Source organism: Triticum aestivum, chromosome 2B, assembly GCF_018294505.1.
Source record: "Triticum aestivum cultivar Chinese Spring chromosome 2B, IWGSC CS RefSeq v2.1, whole genome shotgun sequence".
NCBI classification, from domain to species: domain Eukaryota; kingdom Viridiplantae; phylum Streptophyta; class Magnoliopsida; order Poales; family Poaceae; genus Triticum; species Triticum aestivum.
Genome location: NC_057798.1, coordinates 65,625,896 through 65,639,850, shown reverse-complemented (window position 1 = coordinate 65,639,850; position 13,955 = coordinate 65,625,896). Strand labels below are relative to the sequence as shown.

Here is a 13,955-nt window from a genome sequence, read left to right as displayed (position 1 = left end):
AACGCACCAAAGATTTATTTCGTGTGCCAGTATTTCTGTGAGATATAACCAGGAATGGTATATTTGATATCTATTACATAGCTCTTCCTTGTGTTGCCGAACTGATGTGCACTTTGGGCTGATGGTGGAGTGGGCTCATGTGCTTGTTCGCTAGATTCCTGTGGGCTGATGGTGGAGTGGGCTGGGTTCAAGAGATTGGGCTGCTGGGCTGTGACGAAGAGTAGTACTAAAAAAGAATTTCATTCTTTTGGAGGGTAAGCTGAAGCCCTATGAATATACCTGGCCATACCTCGGGCCGGGCCGGGCCTAGCCAAGCCCGATGCAAAAAACCCAGGCCTGGACCCGGCCCGGCCCGACCAACGGGCCTGTTTTTTGGGCCCGAGCCCGGCCCGAACACCTAAAAGCCCGTCGGGCTTCGGGCCGGCCCGGTCTGACCTTTAGGAAAGCGCAAAAATGATGGGCCCGGGCCCGGCCCGGACCGGCCTTCGGGCTCAAAATCTAGGCCCGAGCTCGGCACGGGGACAGCGTCGGGTCGGGCCGGGTCGGGCTTTTTCGGGCCGGGCTTTCCATGGCCAGGTATACCTATGAAGCCTCACTACTGGGCTCGCCACTGGCAACAGCAGGGCAGCACAGCTAGACTAACAACCTCCTCCAAATTCCCCATTTGGTAAGCAATAGCCTGGTTTCTTTCAGTTCCTTACATCTAGTGATAACTAATAGTCTGATTTTATGCAAGTTGCAACCTAGGTCACGGGCAAGGGAAAGTAGACTCAGACAATAACTGCTTTGGTATTTAAAAGGAAAAAAGATGACATAAGTGAAGTCGAGGAAGACCATGTATTACCCTTGCTTGAATTACTCCCTCCATCCCATAATATAAGAACGTTTTTGACACTAGTGTCAAAAATGTTCTTATATTATGGGATAGAGGGAGTAGCTAACTTAATGGTGCTTTATGGTTGAACTATATTTGGGAGGGGGGGGGGGTCTGTATGTTCCTTATATATATATGCCCGCTGCATCGTGTAAACTTGCATCATATGCTATTCAGAATTTCAAATAAATCATGATCTTCTTAGTCTGGCCCGTCCAACATTTTCTTTCAAGCTCCGCCATTGTGTTCAAGTATTTGTGTATCGATCAGCTATGTAAGATATCTAAGTATTTGTGTATTGACTGTAGTTTACAAGTTCTCTTCTATCCAGTGTTTCTGTTTGCACTTTACGTTGTGTGTGAAGTATTTCTATTGGGACATTTACATCTGTGCCCCTAACTCGAACCCGCTACTCAGATTTGCCCCTAATTTTGAAGCATGCTCAAATTTGCCCCTCCGCCATTAAGTCACTACTCAGAAATACCCTTTCGTACAATACTGTAGCACTTTCCGTCCAACACTGTAGCACTTTCCGTCTGCTACAGTACACATGGGCCTCTGATGGTCAAAGGCCTTTGACTGGACGGAAGGGCATTTCTGAGTAGTGACTTAACGACAGAGGGGCAAATTTGAGCATGCTTTTAAATTAGGGGCAGATCTGAGTAGGTGGTTCGAGTTAGGGGCAGAAATACAAATGACCCATTCCTATTTGAATTTCGAACCTGTAACTTGTGCTGCGTGAAGCATTCTGCCAACACACACACTAATGCTGCCGTCATGTTCTTTTTTTCCTGTGCTTTCATGTAACGGCTTTGTAAGGTCTGAGGGTAAAAGAAAATATGACCATGTACTTCTGATCCTTGAGCTGGACAATGCCATTTGGAGGAGAACACTTTGGGTACAGTTACTACAGTTTCAGACTGGTGAACATACCAACTGATATCACCCGCGAAAAAAAAACATACCAACTGATAAAGTTTGTGGCTCCAAAACTGCGCAAGCTTCTCTTCCTTTCCTTTTTTATTTACTGCACATTTCCATGTCACGTAGAATAAATGCAAGAAACATCTCAATTTGTACAGTGAATCTAATCTAAACAAACACTTGAGCTGGTTGCTAACCTAGCAGTGAAACTGAAACAAAAGAAACAATAGCAGCAGCAAAACCACAAGATTATAGACGTCACCATGAATGTCATGTTCACATGATCTAGCCATGGAAAGTGCTAGAATGGCTAGCACATAAAAAATAAAAATAAAAGGGAAAACGTTTAATCTCAGCCGCAGAAATAAGTAAGAATTCTCACCTTAACTGCTTAACTAGTTTGAACAGTGAACAATGAAGCAAATGGTTTCAGGTTGAAGTGAGTGTGGCGTTTCTGCTCCAGAGCTCATCTGCACCCCCTCTGACGAAAAAAAAACAAATACTAAAAAAATTCAAACAAATTCCAATTTTTTTGTGTGGTAGATAAGTTTATGCGTGAGGGGCGCTCCAAATTTCACCTCATTTGGACATCGGAGCAACTCTCAGCAAAAAAACACAAATTCAGGGTCTGTAAAAATGTTTACTGTTCACACACTGTTCTGACCTGATTTGTTTTTTTTTTGCTGAGAGCTGCTCAGATGTCCAAATAAGTTGAAATTTTTAGCAAACCTCACGCATACAATTTTCTATCACACAAAAAAAATGAATTTTTTAATATTTGTTTTGATTTTTTTTCTGACTGGGTGAAGTTGAGCCTGGGTACCGAATACTTTTCTGTAGCAGTTTGCACGCCAAATGATGGATTATTCCGAAGTACCACAAAGTTAAACTAAATGCTATTCAGATGTTCTGTGTTCATTTATTTCGGGAGTAAATTAGGACTAGTTCGGTGGCTGGCAGAAAGCTGAACTTTGAGATGTTGCGTGTGCATTTGAGAGTAAATTAGGATTAGTTTGGACACTGGGTCTATTTCGTAAGGAATTGCAGTGTGCAGCAGAGCTACTAGCTATGGTAATGTATTTTACCTCACAAATGTGTGCTGTTGGTGCTTGGAGTGACCGAGAGTTTGAGCGTGTAGACTGAATATATTTCACCAAAGACCTGCTTACTGAATATATTTAAGACAGCGTGAGTTGAGAGGCAAGGGAAACAACTTAGATCAACTCCATCGTAGATCACCAAATGTCCGCGGACACGTCCGGACATTCACTAACACCAAACACGGAGCTGCCCATCCAACCGAAGTCACCAACTGTTTTTGCATTGAGTTTTGAAAGAAAAAAAAACATAGCAAATGGCCCTAAAAACAAGTAATAAAACATCTAAATAACTAAAGAGTTAAATATACAGTGGGTGCCTAAATTTGTCCTGCGCAGTCACTTTGGTGCCTAAAGTTGTAAAATACATGAAAGTGATGCTCGAACTTGTCAGGCCGTGCAAATACAGTGCCTTTTACCGTATTCGGGCGTACTGCCCTGACCACATGGCACGCCAGCATTGAGGTGGCCCGCATGTAAGTGTGGGTGCATTTTTTTCAGCCAACCCCCTCAGATTTATTTTTAATACGGTCCCACATTTTTTACAGCCAGCCCCCTCAGATTTAATTTTTATACGGTCCCGCATATCAGCTCAGGCGAGTGGATGAATGAAATAGTAAAAAGAAAATTAAATGTGCCTCGCATGCACAAGACATACATGTTAACCACTACGTCAAACACACCAGTATGTGTAAATGGCAGATACAGCGGCTTTTATAAAATGATACCGTGTGAAACAATAAAGAAAAATAATAAGAAAGAAAAGGGGGATTCAAAAGTTCGAACTCAGGAGCTCAGTCGTGCGAGCCTTGTAAGCTAGCTAGTAAACCAAGCAAGATTTTATGCTAAATTTAGAGGAACACCATCTTATGTAAAAAATAAAATTATCATATTTATTTTTGGTGTTGTATCTAATCATTTGTAGTATTATTTTTCTTAATACTGGACCTCGTGTGCGTGGTATGCATACGTGCACACGTGACAATTTATTTGTTTCACGCACCTAAATTATTCACTTGTTACCATACGTAACAATCTCATTACGGTCTAAACTATATTTATCCCATTAGAGCATCTAGTTGGAATTTTCCTGCTGATTTATTTGTTAATGTAAACAGTATTTCTTCCTTTTAGGCATCACGTGGTGTCCTGCCTCGTGGTTACCTTAGGTTTACCGTGCATTCAAAAACTTGACAACATGTATTTTCAACGTGTATTGAGAAAATTTATTGTGTAAAATTATTCATATATTTCTACAAACACCTTTAACATGTTTTAATACATTCTAGAATTACTATTATTAGACAATAACTTTTAATACATGCAGTTACGTTGTCGATTTTTTGCAATTGTTTAGTATTTTAAAAAAATCAATGAATATAGGCAATAATTGTCCGTGCTTGTGGTCCTGCATCAGGATACGTAAATTTACACAATAATTTTTAATACATGTTGACCTGTCTAAATCCACATAAAATTTGGAAAAAGTTCATGTTTACCTCTTCAAAGTAACAATAATGAAAATAGATTAAAGAATTAAAATGCACAATAATTGCCTACTTATATTTTTTGTATTTTTTGATGGAAAAATTTACATATAAAAACTAAACAGGAACTAAAAAATAAAAATAAAAAAACATGTGAAGGAAGTGCAGAAAGATACACGGACTAGGTGTATGTATATGAGTACTAGCTAATATTAGAACGCATCATTTTCTGCCGGATGGTCTGTTCATGCCCGCACTAAGCAGTAGGTCTACCTGTAATTTATTTTAGCGATTTCTCTCTCTGTCATGTTGACATACGAGACCTATATTTCTAATTCGAATAAAACATGAATCACTCGCTCACTGACAAGTGGGCCAGCCGCCAGCTCGCATTTCACGCGGACAGTCCATACGGCCGCATACAGCCAGAGGCACCATATATGCACGGGAGGACAAGTTATAACACCACTTTTATGTACTCCCTCCGTAAACTAATATAAGAGCGTTTAAATCACTACTTTAGTGATCTAAACGCTCTTATATTAGTTTATAGAGGGAGTATTGTGCAAATTTAGGTATCAAACTGACCGTGATGGACAAGTTAAGGCACCAATGATGTATTTAACTCAAAACTAAATCTACTCCTTGCCGCCGTCGCCCATTGGCCTCAGAGGTCTTCAGTTTTGTTTGTGCCACTCAAAATTCAGCAGAGAAATTAAGTGCCGCTTTTCAGGTAAAAGTGTACATGGGAAACGGTTGGCGGATGGACTTCAAGCAGACACACTTTGACCAATATTCTCCTCAAGATTTGAATGAAAACTAATTTGGCACATCAATAGCTCGATGAAATCGGAAACAAGAACCCAAAGCCAGTAAGCATCTCTGAAACATCAAACTGAATGCTGACAGACAGCTTACAACTATGAACTGCATTTGTAAAGCTCTAAAGGAGCATCCTTTGGCTGAAAAAGGTCAGGATTGCCGGCGTTCCGGCAGACTCCCTGATGAAGAAACAGCAGATGAACAACCAAAGTTTATAAATATAAATATAAAAAATTCCATAGCCAAAAAAATTTGAATTTAGGGTATTGTAGGGCTTTACCCTCGCCCGAAGGAGAGGGAGCCCTTTCAGAAATTCTCAGTGGCCCTCCACGGAGGGAGAGCCAAAGAGGGGGTTTGGAAATAGTTTTCAACCAGCAATTGACGCGCCTCGGTATTACCTCACTAGCTGCGTCATTGCCCCAAGCGCAAAGATGCCTCTCAACGTGCGCGCCCCCCTCCCTATTATAGCCGAGCTCTGCACCCAGCCCCTCCTGGCTAGCCGAGGTGGGACTAATAACGTTCTCAGTCGCCCGGTTTCTCTCACGTCGGTTCAGCATCGACCAGGCCTTTTCTTTCCCACGCTGCATCACTGAAGCTGTCCTGATGTATCACTGAAGCTGTGGGAGGCATTTACATTTACCGGGCTGTTGGGGAGGAAATGTTAACTGGCAGCAGAGGATTCCATTCCTGGGTCACTTCCGTCGTGGTCTCTGCGGCGGAGCTGCTGGTCTCTGCGGTTTGGTTCTGGGCTTCTGGCCGCTCTGCGCCTCGGGGGTGCCGGGCAGCGATATCAGTTAAGCTCTCAAGGCCCCGCGTATAGTTGCAGTTCAGTTTGCTGAACTGAAATATTTCTGTAAACGGCATTCCACTATCTCTTTCTTGAAAAACAAATGATAGATTCTACTGTACATTGGGTAATCGAGGTCTGTCCATCGGTCTCTAGAGATACTTAAATCCTGATCAACAAAGATGCAGTTTTAGATATAACCCTGCTTTTCCTGGGGATATTCAGTTTGAATCGTTTTTATGATTGTTGGTAGCTCTGAAATTGAAAGTTGTTCCTAGTATTCAAGTTGTTTTCCATATTTTCTACGAGTTAATCTGAATATGGGAGTTGCTACTCTGCTTCCAACACTGGACAAGTTAATCTACAAGAAAATCATACATTTTTACCTTCTGGCAACAACAAAAAGCATACTGTACATTAATCTATGGGACGTGCTACACGTCCGCCTGAGCGGCCGTTAGATCTGGCTACATCTAGCGGCCCTGTCTCCTCGTCACTATTGCAACAAAGACAGTGTTTCAGAACCCTTTGCAAGAAAGCTTGTGTTGTGGAAATATTTGCAATTTTTTTTTTGAAACATAGGTTATGTTGCAGATATTATTTTTTCGTCTTCACTTTTTTGCAACATAGGCGCTGTTGCGGAAGGAACTTTTGCAACACAGATGATGTTGCAGAAATTTTTGCAACAGAGATGATGGTGTAAAAACATGGTCGTCGTTGACTCTGGAATATTCTCGAAAGTTAAGAACATATCTTTGAAATGCGTGAACATTTGTTTTTGGATGCCATGACCATTTTTTCAACATTGCACAATCATTCTTAATAATATCATGAACATTTTTTAAAATGTCACAACAGTTTTTTAAAAAAAATGGACAACATTTTCTAATACCGCAAGAAAAAAAATAGCACTCCCCAGATATTAATTTTTATACACAGTGAACATTTCAAAATGACACGGTGTAAATCGAGGCCCAAGAACCAAGCCATTTAATTGATGGATGCACCTTCAGATCTTTTTACTGAAATAGTGTAAGGTGGGGGTGCAAATAAAACACTACAAAAAGAAACGACCCGCATTATTAGGCCACAGCCATGCATAAGAACAGTCCCAATACCCTTTGCAATAACTGATATATAGGGTCGTCGATGCGATGGGCCATCATTCCACTCTGTTTTCTATCCACATATATTTGAAAAATAAATATATCGTAACAACAGTTACAAAGTTTATCTGTATTATTTGCGATATTTTTTCGCATTCACATAATTTGTTCTTAGCGGTGGTTTGCAATAATGGTTCAAGCACTGCTTTGCAATAGCGGCGTACTACTTGGAAACTTGCAGCATCTAGCCTGACTGAGAATAATGCATCGTTGTCCGAGTTTCAGATGTTTAATATAGTCACGCAACAATGAAACAACAGGTTTTAATTATCCAATTGCCCCAATACTACCTTGCTTGTTCCGGGTAGCCAGTTCCCATAGGTTTTTAATGTGGATCTCTGTTGTGGTATATACAACATAATTGGTTTGGTGCCAAAAATTGGCATGCTAATATTTGATATTGTGCCAAATATTGGCTACTAATTGGTTGGTTACCGAGTTGCGTTGCCTATCTCATATAAAGTTGTCAATATTTGACAAGTCTTGGTATTGTCAACATTTGGCTAGCCAAATATTGGCAACAAAGCAATCATGCTTATAATGCTATGTTCGGTCATAGTTCCCATTGGTTTCAAATAAAATGTTCAAGGTCTACAGAAAAAATGTTTATACAATTTTTTTAAAATATTGCCATAAAACAATTTACGTGACATTTTAAAGAAAATATTCACGTTTTTCCCAAAACTGTCAATGAAATTTTCAAAATGTTTACTATGTTAAAAAATATCCGTGTAGTTTTTAAAAAACTGTTTATTGCCATTAATAAAATTTGCAATCTTTATTTTTAAAAAATTGACCATGTATTCAAGAAGTCTTGAAACCATACATTAAAATAAAAGTGTGCATCGTGTATTTGAAATGTTCAAGGTATCAAAAATGTTTCACGTGTTACACCAAAAATTTATATTATATACTGACTTTTTTACACGTGTTTTAAAAAGAAAACCAATAAAAACCTACAAAAAACAAAAAAAAGCAAGGAATTTTTTTAAAAGAAAATACCCAAAATCTGATAAAGAAAAAATAAAACTGTTTTAAAAAAGTGACAACAGAGCAAGAAATGGAGAAACCCGGTGAAAAAAGAAAACAAAAAAGAGAAAAAACAAAGAAAACCAAAGAGAAATAAAAAAAAGGGTAAAGGCCTACAAAAACCAAGCCGAAACCAGTACAACAACCGAACAAAACCACAAGCGTCTGCGTCGAATCCCAGTAAACAAAAAAAAACACATGAGAAATGGGCCGAACTAGTAGCTACACATGGAGGGAATAGTTCAGCTGACACGGACGCTATACTCGCTGTCAGCGTGATATTGTCTTCGTGCTTCATAGTTCGTACGGGTGTGTGTGAAGGGAGGTGCACAAAGTCGCCTTATGTGATCATCCTGATGGGTTTCTATGATGGGAATTGATTTTAGTAGACTTTCGCCCGGTTTTTGGAAGGTGTCGTAGTGATTTTTATGTTCTTATTTTCTGTGTTTATCTTTATAATTATTTTATTTCCTTCTCCATTTTCCCCTTTTACCTTATGTCAAATAGGCATTGAATATTTTTTAATACACGATGAAAATTTTGTAATGCACATTGAACATTTTTATTAATGCCATGAATATGTTTTATAATGAGAAAAACATTTGTCAAGTGTTAAAACATTCTTTTATTTTTATGAACATTTTTTACTATACTTTTTTAAAATTACGCATAAAATTCTACATTTTCATAGAATATCATAGACATGTTTTGGAAACGCATTGTATTTTGTTAACTGTTATGAACCTCTTTATGGATTGTACGGATCACTTTTCTAAAGTTAAGAACATATTTTGAAACATGTGACATTTGTTTTTGTATGGTATAAATATATTTTAACATAGCACGGACATTTCTTAACAATATCATGAACATTTTATAAAATTTTACAACATTTTTTTAAATGGATAATATTTCCCTAATACAGCAATAACACAGTTTAACACAACCCAGATATTATTTTTTATACACAGTGAACATTTTGAAGCGATACGGTGTAAATCGAGGCCCAAGAACCAAGCCGTGTAACTGATGTAGGCACTTGCAGATCTTTTGAGTGAAATAGTGTAAGGTGGTGGTGCAAATAAAGCACTACAAAAAGAAATGATCCAGATTATTAGGCCACGGCCATGCATAATAAGAACGGTTGCAATAACTGAGATATAGGGCCGACGATGTGACATGCCATCATTCCACCTTGTTTTATGGTCCATATATATATTTGAAAAAAAAAATATCCCAGAACATCATTCATAGAGTTTGTCCGTATTATTATTTTGCGATATTTCTCAGCATTCACGTAATTTGTTCTTAGCGGTGGTTAGCAAAAATGGTTCATACACTGCTTTGCAATGGCGGGGTACTACTTGGAAACATGCAGCTTCAAGCCTGATTGAGACCAATGCATTGCCGTCCGAGTTTCAGACGTTTAGAGCAACTTCAATGGGGCGACCCATTTCGTCCGCCGTCGTCTGTTTGGATCGGCGCGGATAAAAATGGAGGCCCAACGCGCCGACCCAAATCCAAAACGCGCCCGCTTCGCGTTCGCGCCGACTTGCGGCCCAAATTTGCACCCCAAATGCGTCGGCGCGAACGTGAAACGGACGCCACACGCGCCTTCTCGATGTCCGCCGTGGCCCCATCCGGCGATCGCCCAACTACCCGCCCCCTTGCTGGTTAGCTTAATTTATGACCCCGGGCCCACGCGTCAGCGACGTCGGTCGTCCTTTTTTAAGCTGACCGTATGGCGGGGCCGTCCTCATCCAGTTTCCGTCCCCATCTAGGCCACGCTCGCTCCCCCGTCGCTGGCAAGCAAACCCTAGCCACCCCAGCCGCTCAAATGCGGCTCTTCTCCGGCAGCAGCAGCAAGTCGAAGGGCAAGGCCCCCGCCGTCCCCTTCCCCGCGGAGTTCACCCCGCCTCCGCCTGCGCCGGCTCGCCGACAGAGGCGGCGGGTGAACGTGCCCGTGCATCAGGTGGAGTGGCACTGGCGCCACCGTGTGCCGCTGCCGTACCCCGACGTGACGCTGCCGCACGACTGGCATCTGGATCCGAAAAGGATCCCAGTGCCGACGGCGCCGCGGTCGGCTAGGGCGCACGCGGAGGAGGTGCGTCGCCGGCGGGCGCTCCTGACGCCGGAGCAGCGCGGCGACGAAGCCTACACCTACGACTCGCCCAACTGGGCGCGTTGGTTCGCCTTCGAGCACGAGGAGGCGAGGCGGTGCGGCGTGCGCAAGGTCGACCGCAGCGTGCCGGCACCGCCGCTCATCGTCAAGGAGAAAGACCAGGCGGCCCTTGCGGCCGTCTACCGGGAGAGCGAGGAGGACACGCGGCGCAGGGCGGGGGCGGCAGAAGAAGAAGAAGCTCGGTACGAGGCGGCCATGGCACAGGCCATGGCCCTCTCCGTGGCCGGCGACTGCGTGGTGCCGCCGGTAGCCCCGCCGTCCCCTTCCCGCCGCCTCGCCAAAGCCGAACCACAACCGGAGCCGGAGCGGGAGCCCATCAAGCGCTACTCCCGGACGGGAGTAGTGCGCGAGTGGGTGAGGGTACCACCGGTCTGGATGCAGGCCACACCGGAGCAAGAGCGGCGTACCTCGATCACTGGCGGTAGATCCGGGTGGCCGAGGAGCGCCGCGAGGGCGAGTACCTCGAGATGCTCGAGCGCGACACCGATGCCGAGGAGGAGGCGCGCCAGGCCGCGGCGACTCAGGCGGCAGCACTACCAGCGCCCTCACAGCCGGCGCCCGACATGGCCACGCTCTGAAACACGGCGTTCAGCTGGGCCGGTCCAGCGCCGACGCTCATCGACCTCACTGACCCCGAGGACGACGTTGTCTAGGGCAACGCACCGACGCCTAGTTTTTAGTTTGTTTTTATTTTTCTTAAATGCTAATGTGAACGCGTGGACTCCCGCCGGCCTACGTGGCCGGCTTTTAATGTTTAATTAATTTAGTTTTTTATGTTAAATATGCATGCATTCAGTTTCTTTTTACGCCGTCAAAATGGGTCGCGCCAACGTTGGGTGCACGCATCGACCCAAACGCGAAAGCGGACGCTCGTGTTCGCCTGGCCGATCCAAACGGACAAAAAAAAGACGAAATCACCGTCCGTTTGGGTCGGCCCGTTGGAATTGCTCTTAGGATAGCCACGCAACGCCGAAACAAATGGTTTTAGTTATCCATATATTCCCCCCATACTACCTTGCTTGTTCTTGGTAGCCAGTTCCCAGAGGTTTTTAATGTGGACCTCTGCTGTGAAGTTTATGTATAGTGTGCAATGACTGAAACTTGCAGGCTGCAAATTGAGGTCTAAGAACAAGTCAGGTAACTGATGGATGCATTCATTTCAAACGCTTTCATTGAACCACATATGCACTGCAAATCTCTTTGACTGAAATGGAGTAAGGTGGTGGTGCATGTCAAATTCATGTAAGCGCGCTCGTCCCCACTTTCCGGAAGTTGGGAAGGTATGGAACTGAAAGCTGTTCTTCTTTCAGCAACTCTCAAGCAAGGCCCCTCTTACAGAAAGTTGATTTCAACGTGGCTTTAATCGCATTCAACCAAAGTTTATGACTTGTCTTTCTGGTACGACTGCACTTGCACGCACCTCTGCGTGTGTCGGTCAGCCCGGAAGTAACTGCATTTCCATGGATATAGAGCACTGGGCCATCTCCAATGGTGTCACTTTCAGTCAACCACTCCCTCCCACTTGGCGCCTAGGCTATAAGAACGAGATGATATGAGAGTGGGTTGGGCACCTTGGATATTTGTAAGGCAGAGTGAACTGAAGATGGGTCTGAGCTCAAGCCTAGTGCTCCTCTTCTGCTGCCTCACTGCTGGTAACAAACTGCGAATTTCCCTTCCTTCATTTCCGTGCCAAATGCATCGAGATCGTAGATCTAAAGTAGAGTACATTTTTCCGATGGTTTGCTTAATCTGCTGCCATGGCAGGGAATGCTGCCGCCGCTGCTGCGAGTGGCGGTGGTCTGAAGCTGAACTTCTACTCCGAGAGCTGCCCGAGGGCGGAGGAGATCGTGAAGGAGCAGGTGAGGAGCCTGTACGAGGAGCACGGCAACACGGCCGTGTCGTGGCTCCGGGCCCTCTTCCACGACTGCACCGTCAAGTCCTGCGACGCGTCGCTGCTCCTGGAGACCAACACCGCCAGGGGCCTCGTCTCCGAGCAGGCCTCCCCGAGGAGCTTCGGCATGCGCAACTTCAAGTACGTGGGCGCCATCAAGTCGGCGCTGGAGCGCGAGTGCCCGGGCACCGTCTCCTGCGCGGACCTCCTCGCGTTGGCCGCCCGGGACGGCGCGGCCATGCTGGGCGGGCCGGCGGCCATCCCGATGCGGACGGGGCGGCGGGACGCCACGGAGAGCCACTACGGCGAGGTGGAGCGGTACATCCCGAACCACAACGACACGGTGTCGGCGGTGCTGTCAAGGTTCGCGGCCATGGGGCTGGACGCGGAGGCCGTGGTGGCGCTGCTGGGCGCGCACTCGGTGGGCCGCGTCCACTGCAACAACCTGGTGGCGAGGCTGTACCCGGCGGTGGACGGCGCCATCGAGCCGGCGTACGGCGCGTACCTCCGGGGCCGGTGCCCGACGGCGGACGCGAGGGAGGACACCCGCGACGTGGCGTACGCGCGCAACGACCGCGCCACGCCCATGGTGCTCGACAACATGTACCACAAGAACCTGCTCAAGGGGAGGGGCCTCCTGCTCGTGGACCAGCGGCTCGCCTCCGACCCGCGCACCGCGCCGTTCGTGAAGAAGATGGCCGCTGATAACGGGTACTTTCGTGAGACGTTCGCGGCGGCGCTGGTGAGGATGTCGGAGAACGGGCCGCTCACCGGCGGGCAGGGGGAGGTTAGGAAGGATTGCAGGTTCGTCAACGCTAAGTGAGAGCTAGTGATCAGTGGCTCCCTCGTGGCAAGACGTGATCGTGTGTGTCAGTGTGTGTGTATGTGCTCGTGGCGTGGGGCACTAATAATTCGGAAGTGATGAAGGGACCTGCTATCATGTGTGACTGTGTGCATGCTTGGCTTGCTGTATGAGCATGAATACCTTACCTACGTGCTATGCTGATGGGGACCGGCTATATGTCAATCGACTGAATTCTTATTTAGGGTCAGTCACTTTGTCTTAGCAAAGCATATAGGTCACGACCCAGCTTCATATTACTCCTAGTCTCTTCTGAATTTAATTAAGACTGCCGAATCAGACGGGTTGGTGTGCTAGTTTCTCACTTGGCAAGCTACTAGGTAGGAGCAAACAAGTACTACTAGTACTCAATAGACTAGTAGTAGAATATCAGGATATGGCCCGTGTATTACCCTTGAGGAAGAAAGAATATAAAAAAAACTGAACATTGACAGTACCCTTTAAGAAAAGGCAATAAAAACCAGGTAATGGCAAAATTTGCACGCAATTTACACATAAATTGCGCTTTGTTATAATATGCAAAAAATAAGAGTATTACTGTTAAAGAAAGAAAATGAAATAAAATTAAAATGAAAATGAAAACAAAATAATGATTTTTTTTCTGGGGAAGAATAAAACCCTTTAAGAAGAACAATAATAAAAATCAAAAACAAAAATAATGAAATTTTATAGGGAAGATTGAAACCTTTTGAGAAGAAAAAAATAAAAAAAATAAAAACAAATACAAAATAATGAGTTATCGAGGGAAGAATGAAATCCTTTAAGGAAAATGAAAAACTAAAACAAATACAAAATAATGAAGTTTTCTATGGAAGAATGAAACCCTTTAAGAAA

At 44.4% G+C, this 13,955-nt stretch overlaps 1 protein-coding gene and 1 pseudogene across 1 annotated transcript; one reads left to right on the top strand and one right to left on the bottom strand.

Annotated features, from left to right (window-relative positions):
* Positions 1-5,476: 5,476 nt before the first annotated feature.
* On the bottom strand, positions 5,477-5,637 carry LOC123047699 (uncharacterized; annotated as a pseudogene).
* A 6,314-nt stretch (positions 5,638-11,951) lies between these two features.
* Positions 11,952-13,360, top strand: LOC123040474 (peroxidase 21). The gene is made up of 2 exons (XM_044463310.1): positions 11,952-12,020; positions 12,133-13,360. The coding sequence occupies exons 1-2, from the start codon at positions 11,972-11,974 to the stop codon at positions 13,080-13,082; spliced, it is 999 nt and encodes a 332-aa protein (XP_044319245.1). The 5' UTR covers positions 11,952-11,971; the 3' UTR covers positions 13,083-13,360.
* The last annotated feature ends 595 nt before the right edge of the window (positions 13,361-13,955 follow it).

Excerpts from the sequence above, each read along its gene's own strand:
- LOC123040474 (XM_044463310.1), top strand. The coding sequence starts at position 11,972 with ATGGGTCTGAGCTCAAGCCTAGTGCTCCTCTTCTGCTGCCTCACTGCT. Across the intron at positions 12,021-12,132 it reads CTTCTGCTGCCTCACTGCTG|GGAATGCTGCCGCCGCTGCT; the intron begins GTAACAAACTGC and ends CTGCCATGGCAG.